The 25,626-nt window shown below is 42.0% G+C and overlaps 1 protein-coding gene across 1 annotated transcript; it reads right to left on the bottom strand.

The window, feature by feature from the left end:
• Positions 1 to 1,828: 1,828 nt before the first annotated feature.
• On the bottom strand, positions 1,829 to 17,250 carry APOL5 (apolipoprotein L5). Its single transcript, XM_063115630.1, is given in 4 exon segments — positions 1,829 to 2,025; positions 2,028 to 2,213; positions 2,216 to 2,768; positions 16,954 to 17,250. Coding segments are annotated over 4 exon segments (1,233 nt in total).
• Positions 17,251 to 25,626: the final 8,376 nt, after the last annotated feature.

A 25,626-nucleotide genomic window follows, 5' to 3' on the forward strand; every position in this document is an offset into this window, starting at 1 on the left:
GGTCCCCAGGGGTTACCACAAACCATCATTGCTGCAGATTCCGTGACTGCAACTAGAAGTTTCCCTGCCCCACATTTTCTTAGTTGAAGACTAGTACTTTGCTTCTGCTAAACCAAGGTTCCGTGGAGACATCTTGATCAGCCAGGGCAAAGAGTGAAAGGAAATAGTTTATTCACTTTGGTAACATAATAGGGATCCCGCCTTAGGTTTGCTTGAGCCCCCAGCTATTAGAGGACTGTGTGAGGTTGCTCACTGTGCACACCCAGTCCTCGTCTGTCCTCTTCACTGCTAGCTTGGCTGGTGCCTGGCACAGAGGTGTGCTCAGTGAATATTTGTGCATTGTGTCACTTAATGAATGGGTGGCTCACCTGGCTGGTGATGCAGACAGGGCTCAGTGAGACAAGTGGCAGAGGCACAGCCCAGGAACGCACGTGGCGGGGCAGAAGGCCCCACTAGGTACTCCCTCCTCTCCCCTGAGGCCTGCCCACCGAAGAGGGCTAAGTACATCCCTCAGGAGCTCCCACAGCAACTGACCTCCTCCTGTCACCCCATTGACATCTCCTCATTGTTCATGGCTTCCCTGAAGCCTGTCTCCCCTCCCAGACCCTAATCACCTTTGGGGAGAGACTGTCTTCTCTCTGCTGTGGTGTCCCAGGTCTCCACCAGGGCCTGGCCTACGCAGGAGCTCTGTGATACAGAAGGGAAGAGGTGGGTGAGACGCTTCGGAATATGAGTCTGAGCAGCTTCTGGTTTACAAAAAAGAAATCTGCCGCTGGTTGTTTAGAAGCTAGAATATGCATCCAAAGGGTAAGAGGATATTAATGCTGTAGAGCAAAAACATGTCTCACTTCAAACTCCCAAACTCAGCTGTGCAACAGAATGAACCTGGAGATCTTTTAAAAATTCCAAAGCCCAGACCAATTAAGCCCCAGTCCCTGGGAGTGGGAAGCACCCACTAATCAGTATTTTTTTTTTTTTTTTAAGTTCCTAGGGAATTCCAACATGCAGGCGAGTTTGGAGCCACTTCTAAATCCTTGGCCTGTCACAGTCCCCAATTAATTGAAATGCATTGGATGAACAAATGAATGAATTTATGAGCCTTCACATCTTCGGCAAAGGCTTATGTGTCTCTTTCCCAGGTCTCAGGCTATGACCTTGCTACCCAGTCACATTCTATTCTCTCTATAAAATCGATGATTTGGGGAATTCTCCTTTATTTTCTGGTGGTAGTTTCCTTCCATTTTTTACATTTAGATATTTAATTTCTCTAAAAAGGAGAGTCTAGAAATACAAACTTTTAAAAATAGAAATCCTTTCCCCATTCACTTGAATGTCGTCTTTATCATGTAATGCCACATTCATTCAACACATATGTCTAGCACCTGCTGCACACCATGCACTGCTAGGTGCTGGGGATGCTGGGGTGGACCAGACGGACACATCCCTGTCCGCTGGAACCGACAGGCCACAGGAGAGGCAGATGGTGGGCATAGCATAAACACACAAATAGGAGATTTAAAAAATGTGTGGTCAGTGCTTTGAGAGAAAAGAACGGGATACTGAAAAGAACAGGAGGGACCTAATTAAAGTCAGGGGTATGGGACAAGTCCTCTTTCTGAAGAAAGGACAGTTATCGTTATGTATTTGTCTATTTGTTTAGTGCCCCTGCCCCGCTATGTTATGCTTTATGAAAACCAAGACCGTATATGTGTTATTCACGCCCTTCCTGCCTTCTGGCTCACCCACATAGGCTCCTTGAATGGCCCTGCCTGGAACCCTGGGAACCCTGGGAGCCCCAGGACCCCTGGGGCCAGGGCTGGCTCTGCAGCTACTGCAGGCACTGGTAGCTACTGCAGGCACTGGTAGCCACTGGGTGGCTCAGCTCCTGCTCCAGCTCCTTAGCAAGTGTCCTCACTTTCTTGGCCTCCTCTGCCCTCACCCCCTGCTCCAGGTGCTTCCAGTTCTGCAGGATGCTGTTCACATCTTTCATAAGATAAAGGCCCGCCCCCATAGCACCCACCACCCGGCACCCTTGGTCATGGCCAGAGCTGTGCCCTCAAAGGCTGTCTGCACCCCTCCAGCCTTCCAGAAAGGGACACGGCTTGTGGCCACAAAATCCTTGACCTTAGCCATGAAGCCAGAGTTGGCTTTGGCCACCTGGTAGGCACGAAAGGCCTTGAGGCTCTTGATGACTTCTATACACTTGTTAACAGGCCAACAGCCTCAACTTCAGACAGCTTTATTCCTCCAAAAGCCTCGTACTCCAATGTCGTAGTCATAGGTGCCACAGTGCAGGCTTGGTCTCTTGCTGCCAAGCTGTTTCTATGTTCTAAGACATTCATTAAGACGTTGGTGATGGCAACCGCTGCCCCCAACCCCATCCCAGCTGTTGAGAGCATGAGACTCCCTCCTGCTGTCACAGGTGCTAGGGCTAAGCCCAGGATGCTCATGACTCCAGAAACAGCCCCTGAAGAGCTGGCCACCACACTGGCCTTAGTGAGCATCTTGTGGGTTGTGTCAACTTGGTCTGCAATGTTGTAAAGTTCTCTGATATCCTTTTCCAGCTTAAACTTCTGCGAGGGAAAATATGAGAGAAACATTCTTTCCTCCTCTGACAGACTTCTCTCTGGCAAGGATTCTTTCTCACGCAGCATCAGCTCTGCACACAGGACATGGTACAGCACATTGGCCTTACCCCTGTGGACAGTCCGTGTCAAATGATTAGTTTCCCAACTCTGGGACAGGTTCACCAGTGGGGCTAAAAATGTCTAGGGGATCTGAGTTCTCACATGCATTCAGCAGGCAGGGCCCTAGGAATCAAGGTACAAAGTAGGGAGCAGACACAGACAGACAGAGGGTCCACTCTGTGGCCTGGAGCCCTGGGTAGTTGTGTGTTTGTAGCAGGAGCATGGTTTGAGCAACCCGTGTGTGCCTAGACTGGCTTACTGTTCTGTTTATCCACTGACAGCTCACTTCTAAACATATGTTGACGCTGATGTGATAAATAAAATGTACTTAAAAGCATTACTGACTTTTGTCACCAAGTCTTTTCTTAATAAATGTATACATATATGCATGCATTTATAATTTATACATATGCAACAAGTTGTGAGCAATTCTATTAAGGAAAATGAGAGTACTAAGAGTGTACGGAGAAGATGCCTTGATTTTTTTTTTTTATGTTAAAAAGGGGTTTACCTAGAAATCGTGGTTGTTTCTAGGAAGGGGACCTAAGTATTAGGCAGCAAGGTTTGTGGGAGATTGACTTTTTACTGTTTCCCCTTTTGTTTCTTTTAAGTTTTGTGTCATGTATTATAATTATTTTTTGAAAGTTCATAAAATAACCTACATTTCCAAAGCAAAAGGTGGGGGGATCTCCAAAGACAACCAAATATAACCCCTTCCATAGGAAAGGGCTCATTGTTACTCGGTTTGACAGTGGTGTGTGTTTTGAAAACTGAAAGTAGATTCTTAACAAAAGGGTGGTCATGCTTGAAAGAGTGAGACCTCTTTATTTAACAGGCAAGTAGGAGAAGCACATAAGTCTCAAGAAAAAGTGATGGAAAGGAAAAAAAACTGTATGACAGAACATTTTCTCCATTTACTCAAATTTTCCCTATTATTTTGACAAAAAAAAAAAAAAAGAGAGAGAGAGAGGGAGAGAGATTACCATTACTCAGTTTTCCTGTTGAATCAATTTGGTACAGCTCCTGGAACACCAGAGTTCTGCAGGGTCTTTGCTTGAGAAACACTGTTCTAAATAAATTTGTCTTATAGGATTTGGGGCTTCCAAAGTGGATATGGCTGGACTGTGCAGGATGCTGCGAACCACTTCCTAATGTAACAAAGACTGACTTGTGTGGCCCTTAGGTTTGTTCCTATCTGTCTCCTGGCTGAGCATCTACAGTAGATTGGTCTTGGGTTTTAGGGACATTGAGAGTGGGTCTGTGGGAAAGACGGCAGGGCTGTGGCTGTCAGCCTAAGTAACAGACAGAGGCTCTCTAAAAGAAAAGGATATTTATTTGGGGACAGGGCATTGCAATGGGAATACATGTGCCATAGTAAACTATGCACATATTCAGGGAGGTAGAGGAAAACAAAGGTTTTTACAGGAAAAGTGATGGAGGATTATATAATCATTTTGGGATAATTATCCCTTGGATGTAAGGGTCAATAACAAGGGTGACACCAGTCTGAGGTTGGACAGGCAGTTGCTGGGCTGATGTCCTTGAAGAAGTACTTTTTGGGTAACGTTGGGATGGTCTTTGTGCAGGGTTGTGTCTTTTGCAGAGTCCTTTGTGATAGTTCTTGTTATCAGGCACTTCTGTGTGAGAATCCTCCCTTCGTGGCCTTTCCTGGCTGTATTTGTCAGGGTTTTTAACATGTGTAGCTCTGTTTTGATTCTAAAACTTTCATAGGGCAAATTATACTTGGACCATACAACTGCAAGACCTCAAAGGAACTGTTGACAATGGCCTTAGAGTCCTCTGTTCCCTGGACAAGGTCATTAGCAGCCTCAGGTGGACCAGCCCAGCTGACCCCTCCCCAGGGAAACAGGAGGGGTTTTTTGAAAGCCTTCCCCACCTTCAAGTCACTCTTATTTTATTTTATTTTATTATTATTTTTTGTCCTTTTTTGTGACCGCGCTCAGCCAGTGAGCGAACCGGCCATCCCTATATAGGATCCGAACCCGCGGCGGGAGCGCTGCTGCGCTCCCAGCGCTGCACTCTCCCGAGTGAGCCACGGGGTCGGCCCCAAGTCACTCTTTTAAAAAAGGCTAAATCAGTGTTTTCTTCGGGACATCTCCATACACCTAGGATTTCAGTCCACTTTCCCACTTAAATCTTAAACCTATAAGATGTTAGAGCTGCAAGGCCCATCAGGATCCTCTGGCGCACAGATGGCAATGAGGCGTGAGCTCCTTTGCTCCTGCTGGCAGGGGCACCTGAAGGCCGGGAGAACTGCGATGCTGTGTGCGGGCTCTTGAGAAAGAACACTGTGATGACTTGTGATGCTCTCTAGGCCCAGCTCAGAAGGTAAGTGGTAATTTGCCACATGTTTGCCATCAGTGAGTCCAACCCCTTCTTTTACAGAGGAGCAAAGTGGCCCCAAGGAGAAAGTGGCTTTTCCTGAATACAATCCAGTTAGCGATGGAGTTAGGGTAAGAACCTAGGACTCCGGCTTCCCAGAAGCCTCTGGTCTGCCTCAACCACTGGTTGAAGGTAATATTCCCTAAGAAAGGGAAAAACATCTCTCTTTTTTTACCAAAGAAGGAGAGATGACCATTGTGCTGACACATTGGAAGTGACCCAATTAACTTTAGTCTAGGTGGGATTCATCAGCCAGCAGCAAAAGCAAGTGACTTTTTGGGAGCTGTGGGGAGGAATCCAGAGAGTGCAAGTGGGAGAGAGGGCAGTGGACGGAGGCTGGGCCAAGGACGTGGCCAGGTAGAGTGGCCTGTGCAACGCTTGCTTGCATGACCTATGGAGAGTTTATAATTGAGAAGCTCGACTGCCCTGCAGCTCATGTTACAGAACCGTATGGATGCTCCGGCAGGAGTGAGCACAGTCTCTGCTGGGCAGCAGACTTGAATATGAGTGTACTGCTGCAGCCAAGCTCCATGGGAGAGTCTGAACACTCAATTCAAGGCCTAGACATTCTCATGGCTCTGGAAAGGGTAGAGAAAGGCCAAGGAAGAGTATTCCTGGGTTGTGCAAAAAGAAGCAAATTCTGCTTCTAGGAGTCCATCCCCCAATAGGCCACGTGTCTGGGCACCCACTAATGTGCTTACCAAGGGGTTTTAATTTGCTAAGACGTTTTCACGATGTGTAAATCCCTTTCCTTCCTTCTGCACCTCTCCAGTTGCACATGGAGGTAACTGAGACAGCATGAGCAACTATTCAGCCAACATTGTCAGAACACATTGGTATGTTTCACGCTAGGAAGTTTGCTTCCCAGAAGTACAGCCACAAAATTTAGACATTAACAATCAGATTTTATTCCTTCGTTTAAATACTTACTGAGTGCCAGGTCCATGCCGGACACTGTTCTAGATGCTGGGGTTATGGTTGTGAGCATAACAGCCCGAATCCCTTCCCTCATGGACTCACATTCCAGCGACTTCCCCCAGCCCACTCTTTCCTAGGATTACCTTTCTAAACCAATTTTCTCCACAATCTTCTCCCAAGCCTGAGGATGACAGAGTAGCCAGCGAATTTCTTCTGTAGTCATCTTGGTCCAAAAATGCTCAACAATGCTCCAGTAAAGTGGGTTATCTAATTATAATATTTGGGAATAAAATAGCCAAGGTTAGAATACATCAAAAATCTTAATGTCTCAAAACAATAATTTTTGCCTGATGACTTTAATCTAACAAACCATGGTACGGGTTTGTTACCATGTACCATGGTACCCAGCGCTGCCTAGGATGCAAAAAAACCGATGTTCTCTTAGGCAAAGTAGATTGATAAAGCACTTTTGAAATTTTGACATTATATAGCAAGTCACAAAAGTCTTCTGATAATTATTCAATAACCCAATGATAGGCACAGAGATGATCAGGACCACATTATTTATAATATTGTTGACTTAAAAGCAGGTGAATGATCATTCTGTCCAGCTCCCTACCATCTCCAGTCCTGCGGGGGCGCAGTCCAGTCTCTGTTAAGCCCTCCTGGAGATGAGGCGCTCTTGGCTGGTTGGTAGTTCCTTCTAACCAGGCAGGCAATATTGCAGGTATGTTTATTTAAACACTCTTTTTCATGCCGCAGCTTCTTTTATTGCTTAAAAATCACTTTAAATGTGTTTTCAATACAATTTGACAAAAGCCACCCCCAGTTCTACCACAGCTATCAATTTTATTTTTTGCCTCCAGTTATTTTTCAAATGCATAGTCTTTTTCACATGGCTTTAATAACATGCTTATAATTATGTGTCCTATTTTTTAATTATACAAGTATTTTCCATATTGCTGTACAGTTGTAACTATTATTTTTGATGACTCTCTGCCATTTCTTTAAAAGGAGACGTACCATCATGTTTATGGAAACTCTCCCTTATTGTGGCACATTGGGGTTTTTGTTACCTGTATGCACCTTCTCTATAATGTCATCACCTTGTCCTGTTTGCTGCCTCCACTTTAACCAGTGGTGCAGCCAGAGGTTGGTGTTCCCTGCACCCCACTTTGCTTCATGCAGGGGCTGGGGAGCTGCTTACATTTTTGGGTAAACTTTACAAAGGAAGTTATTTGCCATTGTAGTATTTGCAAATATGGGCAATTGAGAAGGTCTCAGGATATATCCTAATCAAAGCCAAGACTGCTATATTTCTATCCAGCAACAGGGTATGGCTTCCAAGGGACTCAAGTTTTCCATCTTCTTTCAAATAGATTCGTTGCTTCTTTACATTTCTTGCTAACATTTATTTCTTTGGTACTTTAAATTGTCTTGATGCTATTATGAGTAGTATCTTTTAGTGTAATGTTTTCTAACTTGTTTTGTTACCCTATAGAAATATTATTCATTTTTAATACTATTCCTGTGCTTTACTAAGTTTTTGCTAACATAAAAATTATTAAATGAATAATTCATGAAAAAGTAATGCTATTTATTTTCTGATTTTTTTTCAATACTTATTTTTCTTATTTTGATTCCATGTCTTATTGGGTTAGCTTGAATTCTTAAATTATTTTATATTATAAAATTGACTCTAGTATTTTACTCTTGGCAATTGGTTTACAAAAGTCACTCTTCATCACAAAAAGGCGGTATGTTTTATTCCTATACTTAAATTTTTTTATTAGGATTAAGTGCTGAATTTTCAGACTGTAACGAGATGACCATATTTTCCTTTTTTATTCATGCCATAAATATAGTATATTATGTGCATAAATTTGCATATATTGAATTATCCTTATATTCTGTGAAAACCTCAACTTGGCCACTGCAGATTTTTGCATCAGTATGTTATAAATTTATATTCTCTAGTATTTTATTCAATATGTTCATCTTAAGGTCATAAGTGACATTGAGCTATAGTTTTCTTTCTTTGTGATCAAGGTTTATTATTAGTGTTATATTTACTTCATAGAACACAATAACATTATGGTTTTTTATTTCTAGGACAATTTATATGACATGAAAATTGTTTTCTGAAAGTGTAAAAGAACTTACCAGGTAACATCCTGAAACTGGGAATTTGCAAATTTCCTTATGTTTGCCATATCTTTGTGGGCTGCTTTTTTTTTTTTTTAATTTGAGTTTTTAATGTGATTAATAAATGTGACTCCATTTCTCTTCCTCATGTGCCGTTCTCACTACTACCCCATGCCTATTCTTTTTTTTTTTTTTTTAAAGATGACCAGTAAGGGGATCTTAACCCTTGACTTGGTGTTGTCAGCACCACGCTCTCCCTATATGGAATCCGAACCCACGGCCTTGGTGTTATCAGCACCACACTCTCCCGAGTGAGCCACGGGCCGGCCCGATGCCTATTCTTTTTTGAAGAGACTTTGCCATAGCAATGTCCTTCTTCTTTCAAACTGTTCTTGGTTCTCATTTTCTGTAAACAGGTATTTCTTATGTTCTTTGAACAGGTGTTTCACAGAATAAGAAGTACAATGGCCCAAAAATATATAGAACAAGTTGTTTAACATTATTAGTAGCCCCCAAATGCAAATTTAGACCACAGTCAGATATCATTTTATTGATCAGTTTGGCAAAAATAAAAAGAATAAAAGCATCCTGTCTTGGCGATAAAGAGACAGGAGAATAAACGCTTGCAGACATTTGATTGGAGCATAAAATGATATAACGTTTGGAAGGATGGTTTGGTCTCAACATAAAAATTACACATGCTTGAAACTTAACATCCCACCTCCAAAAATTCATCCTACACAAAAACAATGGCAGATACAAAGAGAAACGTGTGTAAGGATGTTCATCCAGTTATTTGAAGTGATAAAAAGGAATGGAAACAATTTGAAATATCCATGCTGGAGGATTGTTTATATCAAAATACACCAAAGCAAAAAGGCTTACACACGTGTAAAAGAATGAAGCAAGTCTATATGGAACTGACCTGGAAACAGGTCCAGGATATATTAAGTAAAAGAAAAAAGTTGAAGAATATGTTCTCAGTTTTAAAAATGTTTTTATATGTGACATAGGACTTGGAAAGAGATATACCAAATGGTGAGCAGGTTTAGCTTAGGGAAGGGTGACTCACACTTGCACTTGCCGATGCTGGGGAAAAAATCGAGGCAAAAATACATAAAGCAAAGAGTTTATCTGGGCCAAGGTTGAGGACTGCAGCCCAGGAACCACAAATTCAAGTTGCCCTGAATATAGGCTCCATCTAGCAACAGTTACAGATTTTTAAAGGGAGAAAGGAAGAACTTAAGGGAGCAGTTCCAAAGTTGTTTTCCAAGAGCTTACATGGGTTCACTAAAATAGCATAAGCTACTGATTAGCTAGGCATTGCCCTTTGTGTCATAAATTCCAGAAACATTGCAACAAGGAAAGGGTTAGTGTTACCGTTGTACAATTTATAACATCTGTATAATTTATAACCGTTGGAGGTGACAGCTGGTCTGGCAACTGTTGCTAAAACATGCCTTTTAGCAATTATCCCAAACATGGGTGAGGGAGACCTAACTGAATCTCCATGTCCGTCTCTCTCTGGGCCTGATAAATTTAGCAGACCTTACTTTCCTCAGATTGCTTGCTCTGAGTTACTTTTTTTTGTCACACTTTTAACTCATCTATCTTATTGGAATTTGTTACTATAATCGTATTTTACTTTTATAATAAAAACCAATTTAATAAAAGTCATCTTTATTATTCATTCTTTTATCAAATATAAAACCTCCAACTGGTATAGTAATACATTTAGTGCAGGGAATGCTGCTAAGCACATAGTAAGACAAGCAAAAGTCTAAGTTAATATTGTTAAATATTAATATTGTCCTCTTATTTTTTTGTTTACATGTGATAAGTTTTTCCAACCTGTTATTTTGGCTTTTCATGTCGTATTTATTTCAGAATATCTCTTGTAGGTAGAGAGTTATTCAAATTTGATTTTTACCCAATTTGATACTGTTTACTTACTAATGCTATTTGTATTTATATTAGTAATAATTTATTGTCATAACTGTCCAATTTTGATTTGTCATGTTATTTTAGGCATTCTGCTTTTTATTTCTTTGCTTTATTTCCAAATTCTACAGAGACAGGTATAGTGAGAAGGTTTCAGCTGAGGTAGGGAGAGATTCCTAGTGACATGTTTCATCTCTACATCACTGTTTAATAAATCATATTTCATATTCCATCACATTTCTGACAGTTATAAAGTGTGTCTTCTATTGAGAAAGCTCAGAATGTCACATGGTCTGGGGAGAAGCGGCAGCCACCCTTCTCCCTTTGCTTTGCCCCACTTTTCCCAAAGGGGGCATTATACGAGGCTACTTCAAAAAGTTGGTGGAAATATAGAGTTAAAAGATAATACAAATCTTTCCATGAGCTTTTTGAAGTTCCTTTATACTCCTCTGATTGGTTTAGATTTGATGATACCAAGGGGGCCACATTAAGTCGAGGCTGTGGTCCCCCTGTTCAAAGGCCACACACATGTGTGGAGCCCTCTCTCCTCTCTTCTGCCTCCTCCTCCCACACAGTGATAATAAGTTGGCCTGAGCTCGTTTATCTTGCTCTCCCATCTGTATTAGTCTGTCTCTGTTGCTTATAATGAAATACGAAATACGTGGAAGTGGATAATTTGTAAAGAAACAATGTTTATTGCCTACAGTTTTGGAGGCTGGGAAGTCCAAAGTCCAGGGAACACATCTTGTGAGGGCCTTTTCTTAGTGGTAACTCTAGAGTGACACAGGGTATCACGTAGCAAAATGGCAGAAGCAGAGAGGGAGAGAGAGCTCTTCGTGTGCTCTCCTTTTAAAGCCCTCAGAACCACGCCCATGACCACCATTAAACCATCAACGTATTAATCCATTCACTAAGGCATGGTCCCCACAATCTAATCACCTCTTCAAGGCCCCACCTTTCAATGACCATAGTAAGATTTCCCACCCTCTTAACACTGTCACAGTGGGGGTTACGTTTCTAATACATGGAGTTTGGGGACACAATTCAGTCCACAGCACCATCTCTTCTCAGTTGGGCACTTGCAACTGGAGAAGAGAGTCATAAATGAGTAAAATGTCATAAATGTCACTTAGTCATAAATGAGTACATAAATCTCTTCTCAGTTGGGCACTCTTAAGCTGGAGGGTAGAGTGATCCTGAGTTTTGGGTTTGGGTTTAGAGGGAGGGAGAGGCTCTCTTACACCTAAAGCACGTAATTAAGTTGATTTTACCAGAGAGCTCTGCCCTGGAGGTTCACGCCATGCCAGGAGAATAGATGCAGTGTTCTTCCCCGTTGCCGTTGTTTGCTGTTGCCTCTTGTGCTAATATCTCCCTCAGGGGCCACTCAGTGAGGAGGTATGGCTGGACCAAGGACAAATGCAGGCACTTCTGGGGTTCCTGACCATACAACCAGATAGCGACACCCAGACAGACCACAAAACCAGACCAGTTGAGAGTTGCAGGGACCAGAGGGGGGTAGCACGGCTGTTGTATTCTGATTTCAATATGTATCCTGATTCAGGGTTCATAAAATGTGGTTGCTTTAGCTAAGGGCTCAGGATAGAAGCCTCTAGCTGTAGGAGGAGTGTGAACAGGATCTCATGGGAAATAGGGCAGGAGTGGGACTTCAGTGCCTCACCTTCACTTTAGGAACTGGGATCACCCACATGCAGGGCCCCACGTCACTTCCTAATCTCCAGGGCTCCCGTTATAGGTTGAAACAATACACTGTGGTCAAAAGAATGTACTGAGAACAGGGGACGGTTACCTGGGTGGCCTCCAGCTGGTTCTATAGTTATGTTGCCTTGAGGACCTCTTGGTGCTTCTCTCTCTACAGGTGACAGTGGGCACAGGGCCAGAGGAGATGCGGCTTCACCCTTGCAGAGAAGAAAACAGACTCACAGTCATTCAGAGAGGCAGTGGCCGATGCTCCATACAGAGCTGAGGCCTCATGACTCAGACCTAAGGATTAGTAAAAGACGGAATTAGAGGGAAGAATGCTCAGGATGGAGTCCTGGGGAATGCCACCGTTATACTGGGGGTTGAGAAATGAAAGGACTCCTTTAAAGACCCTCAGAGGAAGCTGCCAAAGAGGTAGGAGAAGCTCAGGGAGGAGCCCAAACACCTATTTCTTCTGATGTCAAGCCTCTTTCCTATCTCCGTTACGATAGGACGACTCTCAGAAATATTTTGCAAGGACTTCTGGTTTGAACATCAGTGAATAAAGTTACCAGTTTCTTTTCTCTTGGAAATTACCCAAAAGCAACAAGGAAATGATACAAACACCATCTATTAGAAACTAAGAAAAATAGATTAAAAGCAATGGGAATGAGCAGGGCTTTGGAAAGGGGAGGGGATTTTTGATAACTGTAGATTTCAGAAAAAAATGCCCCTCCTCAAGGTGAGGGGCATCCCCAAAGGGCAAAAATAAAATCCCCAGTATAAAATAGGAAGAATAAGGTGTACAGGTTGGCAGTGAATCTGGATTGGTACCAAGAAGCAGTGAGGATTGAACTAAATGAAGAAACATAGTGAGAAACGTCATATTTATAGGAAGCAGTTTGTCCAAAACAAAAAACCCAGAAAATAACAAGTTTTGGTGAGATCGTGGAGAAACTGGAACCCAGTGCACTGCTGGCAGGAATGCAAAATGGTAAAGCTGCTGTGCAAAACAATAGGGTGGTTCCTCAAAAAACTAAAAATAAAATTACCGTCTGATCCAGTAATTCCACATCTGAGTATAAACACAAAAGAACTGAAAGCAGGACCTCAAAGAGATGTTTGTATACATCATAGCAGCATTGTTCACAATAACTAAAATGTGGAAACAACCCAAATGTTCATTGACAGCTTAATGGATGTACAAAATGTGATACATATACTGAATGAAATATTATTCATCCTTAAGAAGGAAAGAAATCCCGACACCTACTGCAACATAGATGAACATCGAAGACATTACGCTAAGTGTGAGAAGCCAGTCATAAAATGTCACATATTGTATGACCCCACTTATATGAGGTACCTAGAGTAGTCACATTCATCGAGGTAGAAAGTAGAACGGTGGTTATCAGGGGCTGAGGGGCGGGGGGCATGGGGAGTTATTATTTAATGAGTACAGAGGTTCAGTTTGGGAAGATGAAAAAGTTCTGGAGATGGACGATGGCGATGGTTGCCCGACAGTGTGAATGTACCTGCTGCCTCTGAGCTGTACACTTAAAATAGTTAAAATGGTAAATTTTAGGTTATGTTATTTTACCATGATTAAAAATATATATAGAAAGGAAGAGAATAACAGCAACAAAAATAAATGTCAGATAAAGAACACTCACAAGAAAAATGATGCCAAAAAGATGATGGAAATTATCAACAAAGGAGGGCTGGCCGGTTAGCTCAGCTGGTTAGAGCCTGGTGCTGAGAACACCACGGCCCAGGGCTTGGTCCCTGCACTGGCCAGCTGTCTCCTCCCCCATGCCCCCTAAAAATTATTTTGGAACTAATTTTTAAAAAGTTAGTGAAAAAATTCCCTCTACCATGAAGGAATATGAAACAGAGATACGAGGGCTCCGAGAAGACATGGCAAGACAACAGGAGAAAATTAAATGGAAGTTTTGGGAACTTAGGAGAAAAAAAAGAGAGAAAAATAAAGTCATCGCAAAAACAAATGCTTATTGGAATTCATACAAGAGAAAACAGATACTTTTTTTAAAAAATGAGAGATACAAAAGACAGGGATGGGAACGTCCTGCACACAGGTACCAATCTCCAATGCTGTGCCCACAGATACGTGCAATCAACCATGTTTCAAAAAATGATAAAAGAAGACAAAGATGAGAAAAGTGAGCAAAACAAAGTGAGAATAAAGTGCTAAAAAGGTTTAGCAAAAACATATGCAATACTTTGGAATTTTGCTAATTGGAATCCCCAAAGAAGAAAGCTGAAAAATGTGAACAGAACAAATATTTAAAGATAAAATTCAAGAAATCTTTCTAGAGTTAAAAGAGCTCACCGTGTCCCAGGAAAAATGGTGGCACCAGGACACGTCTAGTAAAGTTACTAGACTCCAAATATAACGGGGACTCCCTTGAGTGACCAAGCATTTTGGCTTCAGACTTTCCACAACAACATTCAGCACAGGAACGACAGGGAGGCACTCACAAGAGCTGTAAGAACTGAGGCCCTCACAGGAACCGGGAATGTGTATGTATGTGTGTGAAAATTTTGTATTTTTTATATCTTAGGATAATTTTTTCGCATGCCATCAGTTCCTTGGAGCATTAAAGACATTTGATTCACAACATATCTTAGATTTACTTTTTAGAATTTATCTAGAAACTGAGGCACACTGTTGCTGCCATGGGGCTCTCCCAGGGTCCTGAGGCAGGAGCCGGAGGACACCAGAACCGCCTGCAACCAGGTAAGGAGCACACCAAAAACACCATTTCCACGCGGGTAGCCCATCACGGCTGCCGCAAAAGCAGCTGGTCGCCACAGCAGTAGCCACAGCCACCGTGCAGGTGGCCCACCAGGCACTCGACTGCATTGACACTAGCAGTGGAGACTAAAAGGGAGAAGAGGATGTCTCTCTCCACAAAGCACACTCCAGAGTAATAGAAGAAGCGTCTGCTCTACGATAATAGTGGGGGACCTGAGCACCCCTCTCTCAGCAGTAGACAGATCATCAAGGCAACAAATCAACAGAGAAAGTTTATCTACCTGGAGGAGAGAACAACTCTGTGGTTGTTAGATTGGGGAGGAAGAGGCTAGGGGGAGATTGGATAAGGGGCAGAAAGAATAAGTATGATTTGTGATAATGAATATGCTAATAAAAATAAAGAGTCTATCTAGAAACTTACAAAGGTTATATCTTTTAGCTTTTTGTTCAAAACCTTACATACACGTACTTTTTATATGCTTATCATAAGAAACGCAGAGCCTTCAGATAAGCAAAGGAAGAGAACTAATTCACTTCTAATTCCACCACCCGTCATAGTCACGGGACAAACTAATTTTGTGACTGCCATGTTGTTGAGTAAAAGAAAGACTTTGCATCCATTTTCTCACATATTGCTCACAACAGCACTGTAAGGTGTGTGTTTGCAACACTCACACTTTGTAGCCAAGGAAAGCACTGTTCCTACTTACTTGAGTTGCCCTCTGCACATGAAGCCTGTGGGCGCAGGCTGGCTGCCTGTGACGTTGGTCCACTTTTTCTTCTACACCAGGTCCCCACAATGTTTCTCGAATGTTAGAATTTCAGGCAGATGAGCTGAGGTGGCTTTGAGCACTGCTGACCACTGCCCACTGGGCTGCCTAGGCGGCTGACAAAGAGCTCGGTAAATCAACAGCCACTTGGGGGAGTTGAATAAACATTTTGTTCTTCTCATCAGGAAAATACTTTGGTAATGAGCAGATCAGAGGAAGGAGTATATTTACCTTGGAACACAACCATGACCATGGACAGCTCCACCCCTTGCCCCTTTTTAATTGGCGTGATATTTGTAAAGCACAAATGTGATCCCGAGACTTTGTGATAGACCAGCACTGCTCAAATCTTAACATGGACAGAGTTCCCCAGAGATGCCAACCAAACTCCCAGGTGATGTCCGTGCTGCCAGTCTCAGAGCAAACTTTGAGTAGCTGGGTGGATAATCCCAAGAGTTTAAAAATACCCTGATATCATGGTACCCAAGGGCCGAGGTTTAACCAGCTCAATAGATCAATTGACTGCACTTCTCAAATCTGATGGAAAACCTGAACTTGATCTTTTAGATCTCTAAGATTTGGGGCTACAATTCCCAGGAATATGAATCCTCTATAAGCAGAATGGCATCTGCATTAGCTTGAAAAATTAAAGGCTAATACATCTATGGCTTCTCCAGCCCAGTTAGACAGAATTGAGCCATTTTAACATCAAGAACTGCATTAATCCTGGCAGTTAAGTGGGGTCTGCTAAAGAAGACACACAGAGCTCCCAACGATGGTGTTTACAAATCTACAGTTTACTACAGGAAAAGGGGTACTCTACAGCAACAACATTGAAGCAAAGGTGTGCACCCCAGCTGACGTCGTCTCACAGCAGGAGGTCTGGTGGGGCCAGGTGAGGGCTCCCCTTGTCCTCTCTTCTGTGTGGCCATTGCAGAATGCACAACTCAGAACCAAGGAGCCCAAAATAGGGTCTTGGCTGGGGATTTTTATGTTTCCCTGGTTACACAGGCAAATTCTGGTTACATAACCAGCCTCTGCAGCAGAGCCCTCTGTGGGTTTCACCGAAAGCAAATCATCAATCTCACTGTTATCAATAAACAGTGCTGACAAGTAGCTACAAACCACCCCCAAAATCCTCCTCAGACCCATGGTTATAGAGCGAAAGTACTCATCAGTAGGTTTCCTCCCTTGACCAAGGTCATTGCCAAGCAGGAACTTCAGCACAATAGCTCAGTTTAATTTCAGGCCTGCTGGAATTCACCCTCATAGCACAGGAACTGAAAAAGGAAGAGGTCTGTTTCTTGCATTTTGTGGACAAAGGAGGGAAAGATAGCTTGAGCCACTCATGCATTCCCACAGTCTCATGTCCCTTACCCCAAGTGGGGTGCTCTCACGTCCTGGGCATTCTCCCTCAGGATGGCACAATCTTGGGTCCGTGAATTGGCTGTTGGGCCTCTATTTTGGGTGGCACAGCTTGTTTTTGCAGGTGAGGTTATTGAAGTTGGGTTGGGGGTCCAAGCATCATATACATAAACAGGATGTATTCTACAGAGCCCCTGCCCCCCAGTCTGGCTCTCTCACTGACTCATCTCCTACCCGACCCCACACTCACACTCCCCTTATATCCATCAGCCATGGCCTGCCACATCTGTGATGTTAGACACTCTGGTTTCTCTTCAGATCGTATAAATCTTTCGCCTTTCACATCTGTGATGTTAGGAACAAGGGCATGGTGGACAACTTTCATACTCTGCCCAACACAATTTTCTTTCTGGCTCTGTGGCTCCACCCTTGGTGAGAATGTCGATCGAATGGCCTCCCCTGCTCTGCCACAGGGCAGGTGCAGGACTCGTGCTGGCCTATGCCTGACCAGGTTACTGTGGTTTACAAGCCATTTGGACTTCCCCATTTTGGACTTCCCCACGTGAAAAAACTAGTGAGACACATAGGCTCTCAGACATTAATTTGAGAACCTCTTCCTTATTGGCTGCTGCAGGCAGAGGTGTTTGACCCGAATCAGACCCATCATCCCCAGGACTTCTGCAGGAGAAAAGGGTGCAATCCCTTTTCTCTGGGGTTGCTAGCTTAAAAGACAATGTAAATCTAGATCTCAGGGGGTCATCTTTTCCACTATGTATGTGGGTCTTGCCTGGGAATGAAGCTTGCCCAGAGAAATGCAGACCTGAGAGGGAGAGCGAGAAGGAGTCCTGCTAATATATGACGGAGCATCTAGAACCAGTCACACCTGAAGCAGAGCCACCCCTGGACTTTTCACTTATATGAGCCAATACCATTTCTGAGCCAGTCAGCATTCCTAGCAGCTAATCACACCACTGAACCCAAACAGCTGAGTCAGGAAAGCAATGTATGAAGAATGTTAGGGAGCTCAGAGGCGTTCTAGGGGAGAAGGAAAATGGGTCTGTATACAGTCTGTATCCAGAAACAACAGGCCCGGGAACAACACCCAACATCACACTGAAAAGTGGCTTAGGCACCATGGGGCCAGACACCCCGGATGGCAGAACCAATGTCATCAGAGCTGAGCATACTCCTGGATCATCTGCTACTGTTGGATCTGGAGACGGGATGTAGCCACTTCCACTGTCCCAAGAATAGATTCTGGATGGGCCTTGTGATCTGGAGTCTAGTGTATATGCATGTGTTTGGCAGACTCTGCATCAGAGAGGCTGGGAACAAGCATCTGATTTCTGTAGCGAGGGGCACAGTATTATCCATGACACAGTATTATCCATGAATGGGTTAGAAAAAAAAAGATACAGAGTAGCTGAATGGATAAAACAAACAAACAACAAAACAACAAGACCCAATTATATACTATCTACAAGAGACTCACCTTAGATTTAAGGACACACATAGGCTGAAAGTGAAGGGGTGGGGAAAGATATTCCATGCAAATGGTAACCTAAAGAGAGCAGGGGTGGCTATGCTTATATCAGACAAAATAAACTTTGTCAAAAACTGCCACAAATGACAAAGAAGGACATTACATAATGTTAAAAGGGTCAATTCAACAGAAATATATAACACTCATAAATATACATGCACCCAGTATCAAAACAACTAACTAGACATCAACACCATAATAGTAAGATACTTTACTACCCATCCCTCTATAATGTGTAAGTAATCCAGACAGAAAATCAACAAGGGAATAGCAGAACTGAACAACGCTATAGACCAAGTGGACCTAACAGATATATATATAGAACATTCCACCTCATAGCAGCAGAATACTCATTCTTCTCAAGTGCACACAGGACATTTACCAAGATAGATTACACAGTAGGTCAGAAAACAAGTCTTAGTAAAGTTAAAAAGATTGAAATCATTTCAAGTATCTTTTCTGATCACAATGGAATTAAACTAGAAATCTATAATAGAAAGAAAATGGGAAAGTTTATAAATACATGGAAAGTAAATAACACACTCGAACAACTATTGGACCAAAGAAGAAATAAAAATGAAATTAGAATATATCTTGGGACAAGCAAAAATAAAAACATAACATACCAAAACTTCTGGGATGAAGCAAAAGCAGTACTAAGAGGGAAGTTTATAGCACTATATGTCTACATTAATAAAGAAGAAATATCTCAAATAAACAACCTAACTTTGCACCTCAAGGTGTAACTAGAAAAAGAAGAACAAATTGAACCCCAAACTAGCAGATGAAAGGAAATGATAAAGATTAAATCAGAAATAAAGGAAATAGAGAATAGGAAAACTATTTTTAAAATTGACAAAACTAAGAGTTGTTCTTTTTTTTTTTTTTGAAAAGATAAACAAAATTGGCAAGCCCTTAACTAGACTAAGAAAAAAGAGAGAAAATGCAAATAAATAAAAATCAGAAAAGAAAGAGACAATACAACTGATCCCACAGAAATAAAAAGGATCATAAGAGACCATGAACAATTATATGTCAACAAATTGTATAAATTAGAAGAAATAGAGAAATTCCTAGATACATACAATCTACCAAAACTGAATCAAGAAGAAATAGGAAGCCTGAACAAATCAATAACATATATGGAGATTGAAGGGGTAATCCAAAAACTCCCAACAAAGAAAGCCCCAGGACCAGATGGCTTCACAGGTGAATTCTACCAAACATTTAAAGAAGAATTCATACCATGCTTCTTAAACTCTTCCAAACAATAGAAGAAGAGGGAACACTTCCGAACTCATTCCATCAGCATCACCCTGATGAAATCAGACAAACATACCTCAAGGAAAGAAAACTACAGGCCAATATCCCTGGTGAACATCGTTGCAAAAATCCTAGACAAAATACTAACAAACTGAATACAACAGGATATTAAAAGAATCATACACTATGACCAAGTAGGATTTATCCCTGCAATGCAAGGATGGTTCAGCACACACAAATCAATCAATGCGATACACCACATTAACAGAATAAAAGGTAAAAGTTACATGATGATCTCAAGAGATGCAGAAAAAGCACTTGAAAAAATTCAACATCTCTTCTTAATAAAAACTCCCAACAGACTGGATATCAAGGAAACTTACCTCAACACAATAAAGGCCATTTATAAGCCCACAGCTAACATCATACTCAAAGATGAAAAGCCGAAAGCTTTCCCTCTAAGCAAGGATGCCCACTCACGTCTCCCATTCAACATAGTACTTAAATTAGAGAAATTAGGCAAGAAAAAGTAATAGAAAGCATCTGAATCAGAAAGGAAGAAGTAAAATTATCTCTGTTTGAAGATGGCATAATCTCATATGTAGAAAACCCTAAAGATTCTACAAAAAACCAAAAACAAGAACAAAAAACCTGTTAGAACTAAGAAGCAAATTTAGTAAATTCATCGGATACAAAATCAACATATGAAATAAGTTATGTTTCTATACACTAACAATGACCTATCTCAAAAAGGAAATTAAAAAACATTTCCATTTACAATAGCATCAAAAAGAATAAAGTGGTTAAGAATAAACTTAACCAAGGAAGTGAAAGACTTCTAAATTGAAAGCTACAAAATGTTGACAAAAGAAATTAAGAAAGACACAAATAAATGGCTGACATCCCGTGTTCACAGACTGGAAGAATATTGTTAAAATGTCCATACTTCCCAAAGTGACCTATAGATTGAATACAATCCCTACCAAAATCCCAAATGCAGTTTTTACAAAAATAGAAGGAACAATTCTAAAATTCATCTGGAACCACAAAAGAAACTGAATATCCAAAGAAATTTTGAGCGAGAAGAACAAAACAGGAGGTATCATATGCCCTGAATTAAAAACATATTACAAAGCTACAGTAATCAAAACTGTATGGTGCTGACATAAAAATAGGCATATAGGACAATGAAACAGAATAGAGAGCCCAGAAATAGATCCACACATATATGGTCAACTGATCTTTGACAAGGGTGCCAAGAATATACAAATAGGGAAAGGATAGTCTCTTTAATAAATGGTGCTGAGAAAATTGGATATCCTCATGCAAAAGAATAAAATCGGACCCTTATCACACATGTAACACACAAAAAAACCTCAAAATGGACTAAAGACTTAAACATAGAACCTGAAACAATACAACTTGTAGATGAAAACCTAATGAAAACTTCTAGATGGACTGGTCAATGATTTCTTGGATGTGACATCAAAGTACCAGTAACAAAAACAAAAATAGACACATGGGGTTACATCAAACTAAAAAGCTTCTGTACAGCAAAAGAAACAATTAACAAACTGAAAAGACAATCTAAGGAACAGGAGAAAATATTTGCAGATCATATGCCTGATAATGGATTAATATACAAAATATATAAGAGATCCAAAGCTCAACAGCAAAAGAACAAATAAACTGATTTTTTAAATGGGCAAAGGACCTGAATAGACATTTTTCCAAAGATGACATAGAAATGGCCAACAAGTATATGAAAAGGTGTTCAACATCACTAATCATTTGGGAAGTGCGAATCAAAATCACAATGAGACATCACCTCACACCTGTCAGGATGGCTATTATCAAAAAAAAAAAAAAAAAAAAAAAAAAACCACAAGAGACGATGAAAGCTGGTGAGGATGTGGAAGAATTGGAATCCTTCTATGATGTTGGTGAAAAGTGCAAATTGGTGCAGCCACTATGAAAATCATTACAGAGTCCACAGAAAATTAAAAATATTATTACCATTTGATCCAGCAATCCTACTTCAGCATATATATCCAAAGAAACTGAAATCTTCATCTCAGAAAGTATCTGCACTCCCATGTTTATTGCAGAATTATTCACAGTAGCCAAGATATGAAACGACCTAAATGTCCATCGATGGGAGAATGGATAAAAAAATGTGGTGTATATGTACAACGAAATAATATTCAGCTTTAAAACAAAGAAAATATTGGGCTGGCCTGTGGCTCACTCGGGAGAGTGTGGTGCTAATAACACCAAGGCCACGGGTTCAGATCCCATATAGGGATGGCCGGTTGCTCACTTGGGAGAACGTGGTGCTGACAACACTAAGTCAAGGGTTAAGATCCACTTACCGGTCATCTTTTTTGAAAATAAAAAAAAAAAAGAAGAAAATATTGCCATTTGCAGTAACATGGATGATCATGGAGGACGTTATGCTAAGTGAGATAAGCCAGCACAGAAAGAAAAAATACCACATGATCTCACTTATACATGGAATCTAAAATAGTCAAACACATAGACGCAGAGAGTAGGATGGTGGTTGCCAGGGGCAGGGAGCGGGGAGAAATGGGGCAGGTGTTAGGAAAAGAGTATAAAGTTTCAGTTATGCAAAAAAAATATCTGGAGATCTATTGTACAATATAAGGCCTATGATTAATAATACCATATTGTACCCTTAAAAACTTGCTGAGAAGGTAGATCTTATATTAAGCATTCTTACAACAAAAGGAAAAAAAAAAAAAGAAACAAAGGGGATGGAAGAAAACTTTTGGAGGTGGTGGGTAAGTTTATAGTGTTGATGATGTGATGATGGTCTGGTGGTTTCACGGGTGTATACTTATTTCCAAGCACAGCAAGGTGGGTACTCAAATACCTCCAGCTTTTTGTATGCCAATCACACCTCAGTAAAGTGGATAAAAAATCAATATGCTCAGATACCTTCTGCACCCCGAGTACTTACAGGGCATTCTGCCATGAGGTGTGAAGAGATGTGAGATGCATCCTTGCTTTTGATATAATTATAAATAATTTAGAAAATAAAATATATATATAAAAGAAAAATTAACAACAGAAAGAATACACTCCCATCCTCCCCCTCTCCCACCTGACACACACCTTTTTCTTTTTTTTTTGAGAGGCCGAGAAAAGGCTCAAATTGCTTCCAGATAGACTTCCCTCCAGACAGCTATTTCTTTGAATGTACCGTTGAGAATTGACTAGCACACAATGGCCTTGCCATTTCCTCTCTGTTGTGAGTTAGATTTTAGGCCCAAATGAGTGTAATGTATAGCTGAGAACAGCTTGCATTTCATCACAAAATCAAGGGCCACCTGAAGCTCATGATTGTTGATAGTGACCTGGGGATGCCTGATTGACACATGAAGGTCCTTCAGCCCCTTAAGGACCCCCCAGCCAGTCAGGTGCTGGTGGATCTGCACAATGGCGGGTTCTCAAACCTGATGAGGGATCCTCCTTCCTCCCCTGCCAGCCCGGGTATTCAGCTTGGTGCTCGCGATCCCTAATTTGCTTTTTGTACGGGAAGGAAGGTCATGAGCAGGACCGCTGGCCATGTTTGCTGCTGTCGCGGACCTCAGCATGGGTGGGACAGATTCACCGGGCACTGTAGAAGGCTCAATGCTTTTGGAAAAGCCTTGTGCTGTGTGGGTTGTGGTTTCAAGGGGTACCTCGCAGCTCCTTGCCCCCGGGGAGGTGTGAACGTGGTGTACCTGCCTCCCCTTTCTGAAGCCTAGATTGCATCTCAGAACTGTCGGTGGACTCCTGGCTTGACTGGCCACAGAGGCAGGGCCTGCACCGCCTCAGAGAGGCCATGAAGAGCCCACTCAACCCAGAAGGGGGGAGGACAGGGGTGGGGGCTAGGTTGCCTGGGGTGGCATGGATAGTTAATGGGTTTCTCTTGGCAAGGAGTGCGAAGATCTAGCTGGTGAGAGGATATAAAGAGGTGAACGCATTTGTTCACAAGAATTCTAGGCGGTTCAGGAGGGCATGCTTCAGAAAAGTAGGACATGGCAGGGAAAGCAGCGTGGGGGGAAGGCACCGCGCAGAGAGGGCAGAATTGCTGCTTGGGTTGTGAGTCAGGAATCACTGTAAGGGGCTGGAGATGGGGGAAGAGGAAGCGTGTGTTCGAGAGCTTCTGCCCTGCATGGGGGAGAGCTTGAGAATGAGAGAAGTAGGTAAAGAAGGAATCAGTTGGTTGGAGCGTGGTGATGATAACACCAGGGTCCAGGGTTCCATCCCTGTACTGGCCAGCTACCAAAAAAAAAAAAAAAAAAAAAAAAAGGGAGAGAGAAAGAAGGAAAGAAAAAGGGAGAATGAACCTCTCCTGCCCCCAAGAGCTTTAGTATGGATTTGAATTTCTTTCTAGGGTATTTTTCTCCCAGACTGCTGTTTCTGGGAATGAGGCACTGTAAGTCCCGGCCCAAATGGAGCCCTGGGTTTTATGCAGGTTACTCCCTTTCTGCAGCTGAGGAAACCAAAACTCAGAAATGGGACGCAGCAAATAAGTGCATTCTCTTATTATTTTTTCCTCCCAACCATTGCACAAAAAACCCCCCCAAACTCAGTGACTATTTTGTGCCAGGTTTTATTATTGATAATGTTTATTCAGAACTTTAAGGATGCTCATACACTCAAGTATTTTCAAACACTAAAAAAAAAAAAAAAAAAAAGTTTTTTTATATGTTCATAGTTATGCTTATGAAAAACTTCTAAGAACAAGGAAAAGAGAACAACAAAAGCAGACAACGGATGGCATAGGTGCAGGACTACAGCTGGTCACAACGTCCAGATCACGAGGCAAAGACCAGAGGGCCCCGTCCCAGCACGCTGATGGCGGCTGTCTTTCCCCGGCACTTTTTAAATCTTTTCCAAAGTTTTATGATATACGTTTCTAAGGTGGGGAGAAAAGTCCTCCTTTCCCTGTAGAGGGTTGTTCTGCTTTCTCCTAGCTGTCCCAATTTGAGGACTCTGTTTTACGGAAAGAATTCTAATAATCATGCAAAAAGCATCTGGCACACAGATGTTCATTTTATCACTATACGTCATAAAAAAATTGAAAATGTTCACGAGGGGGGCAAATAGCGTACCATTCATTGCTTTCCATTTTCTATCTCGTTTCTCCTCTCATGCCACGCAGCTCCCATAGCAACCGCAGCAGGCAAAAATGTGTGACCTGGTCCTGACCAATCAGAGTGGATCCTGGGCTTTTGCCGCCCCCCCACCCCCCACCCCTTCCCGCTCTGCAGCTCCAAGGTGGGAGCCTACCTGGGGGTGCTGTGTGGCGAATGCCTTTTTGCAAGATGGAAAGACAGATGCCCGATGACGTTTTTACCCTCTGGATCCAGACATACCTGAAACCCACTGTTCCCCTAAGCTTGTTAAGTATGTGTGCCAACAAATTCTTTTTCTTGTGTAAGCCAGTTTGAGTTGGTTTTGGACACTTAAAACAGAAAGAGTGATGACTAAGCTTTGTCTAATTAAAAGACTGTACATATGGTCAAGAGAATATTTTGCAACATAAAAAAACAATGCTTATGAAAAGGAAGAAAAGCATCAAATGGAAAATACTGCTAAGTGAAAACAGCAAAATGGAAAGTTATAGATCTGTAGGCAGATGATGAAATTGGGAATTAAAGAGAGAGAAAACTCAGTGCATTGCAGAAACATATATATTTTATAATGCAGACTTGAGGGAGGGTCCCCAGCAGGCAGTCTCTTAATGACAACTATGTAAAGCCAGCACTACAGCACCCAAAGCAAGAGGAGCAGAGAAAGAAAATTCTATGCCAAACACCAACAGTCATCACTCCTGGTTGGTGTGTTATTTCTTCCTCCTATTTTTTACTTTCCTGAATTTAAAAAGAAATTGTACTTAATGTGTATGCCTTACTTTCAAAATAGCAGCTAAAACATAGAAAAGAAAAGAAAACAGTTTCAGATGGGCGAACCAGGCTACCAGAACTCCTACAGGTTCCGAGGTCCTGAAGGAGCTCCAAGGACTTGTGTTGAGGGGGACACAGAGGGGTTCCTGGGCCTCTCTCCTTCCTGCTGGAATCTGGTTGAGCAGGTTCCTGTGACATC

The sequence above is a fragment of the Cynocephalus volans genome, chromosome 12, assembly GCF_027409185.1.
Source record: "Cynocephalus volans isolate mCynVol1 chromosome 12, mCynVol1.pri, whole genome shotgun sequence".
Classification (NCBI taxonomy): domain Eukaryota; kingdom Metazoa; phylum Chordata; class Mammalia; order Dermoptera; family Cynocephalidae; genus Cynocephalus; species Cynocephalus volans.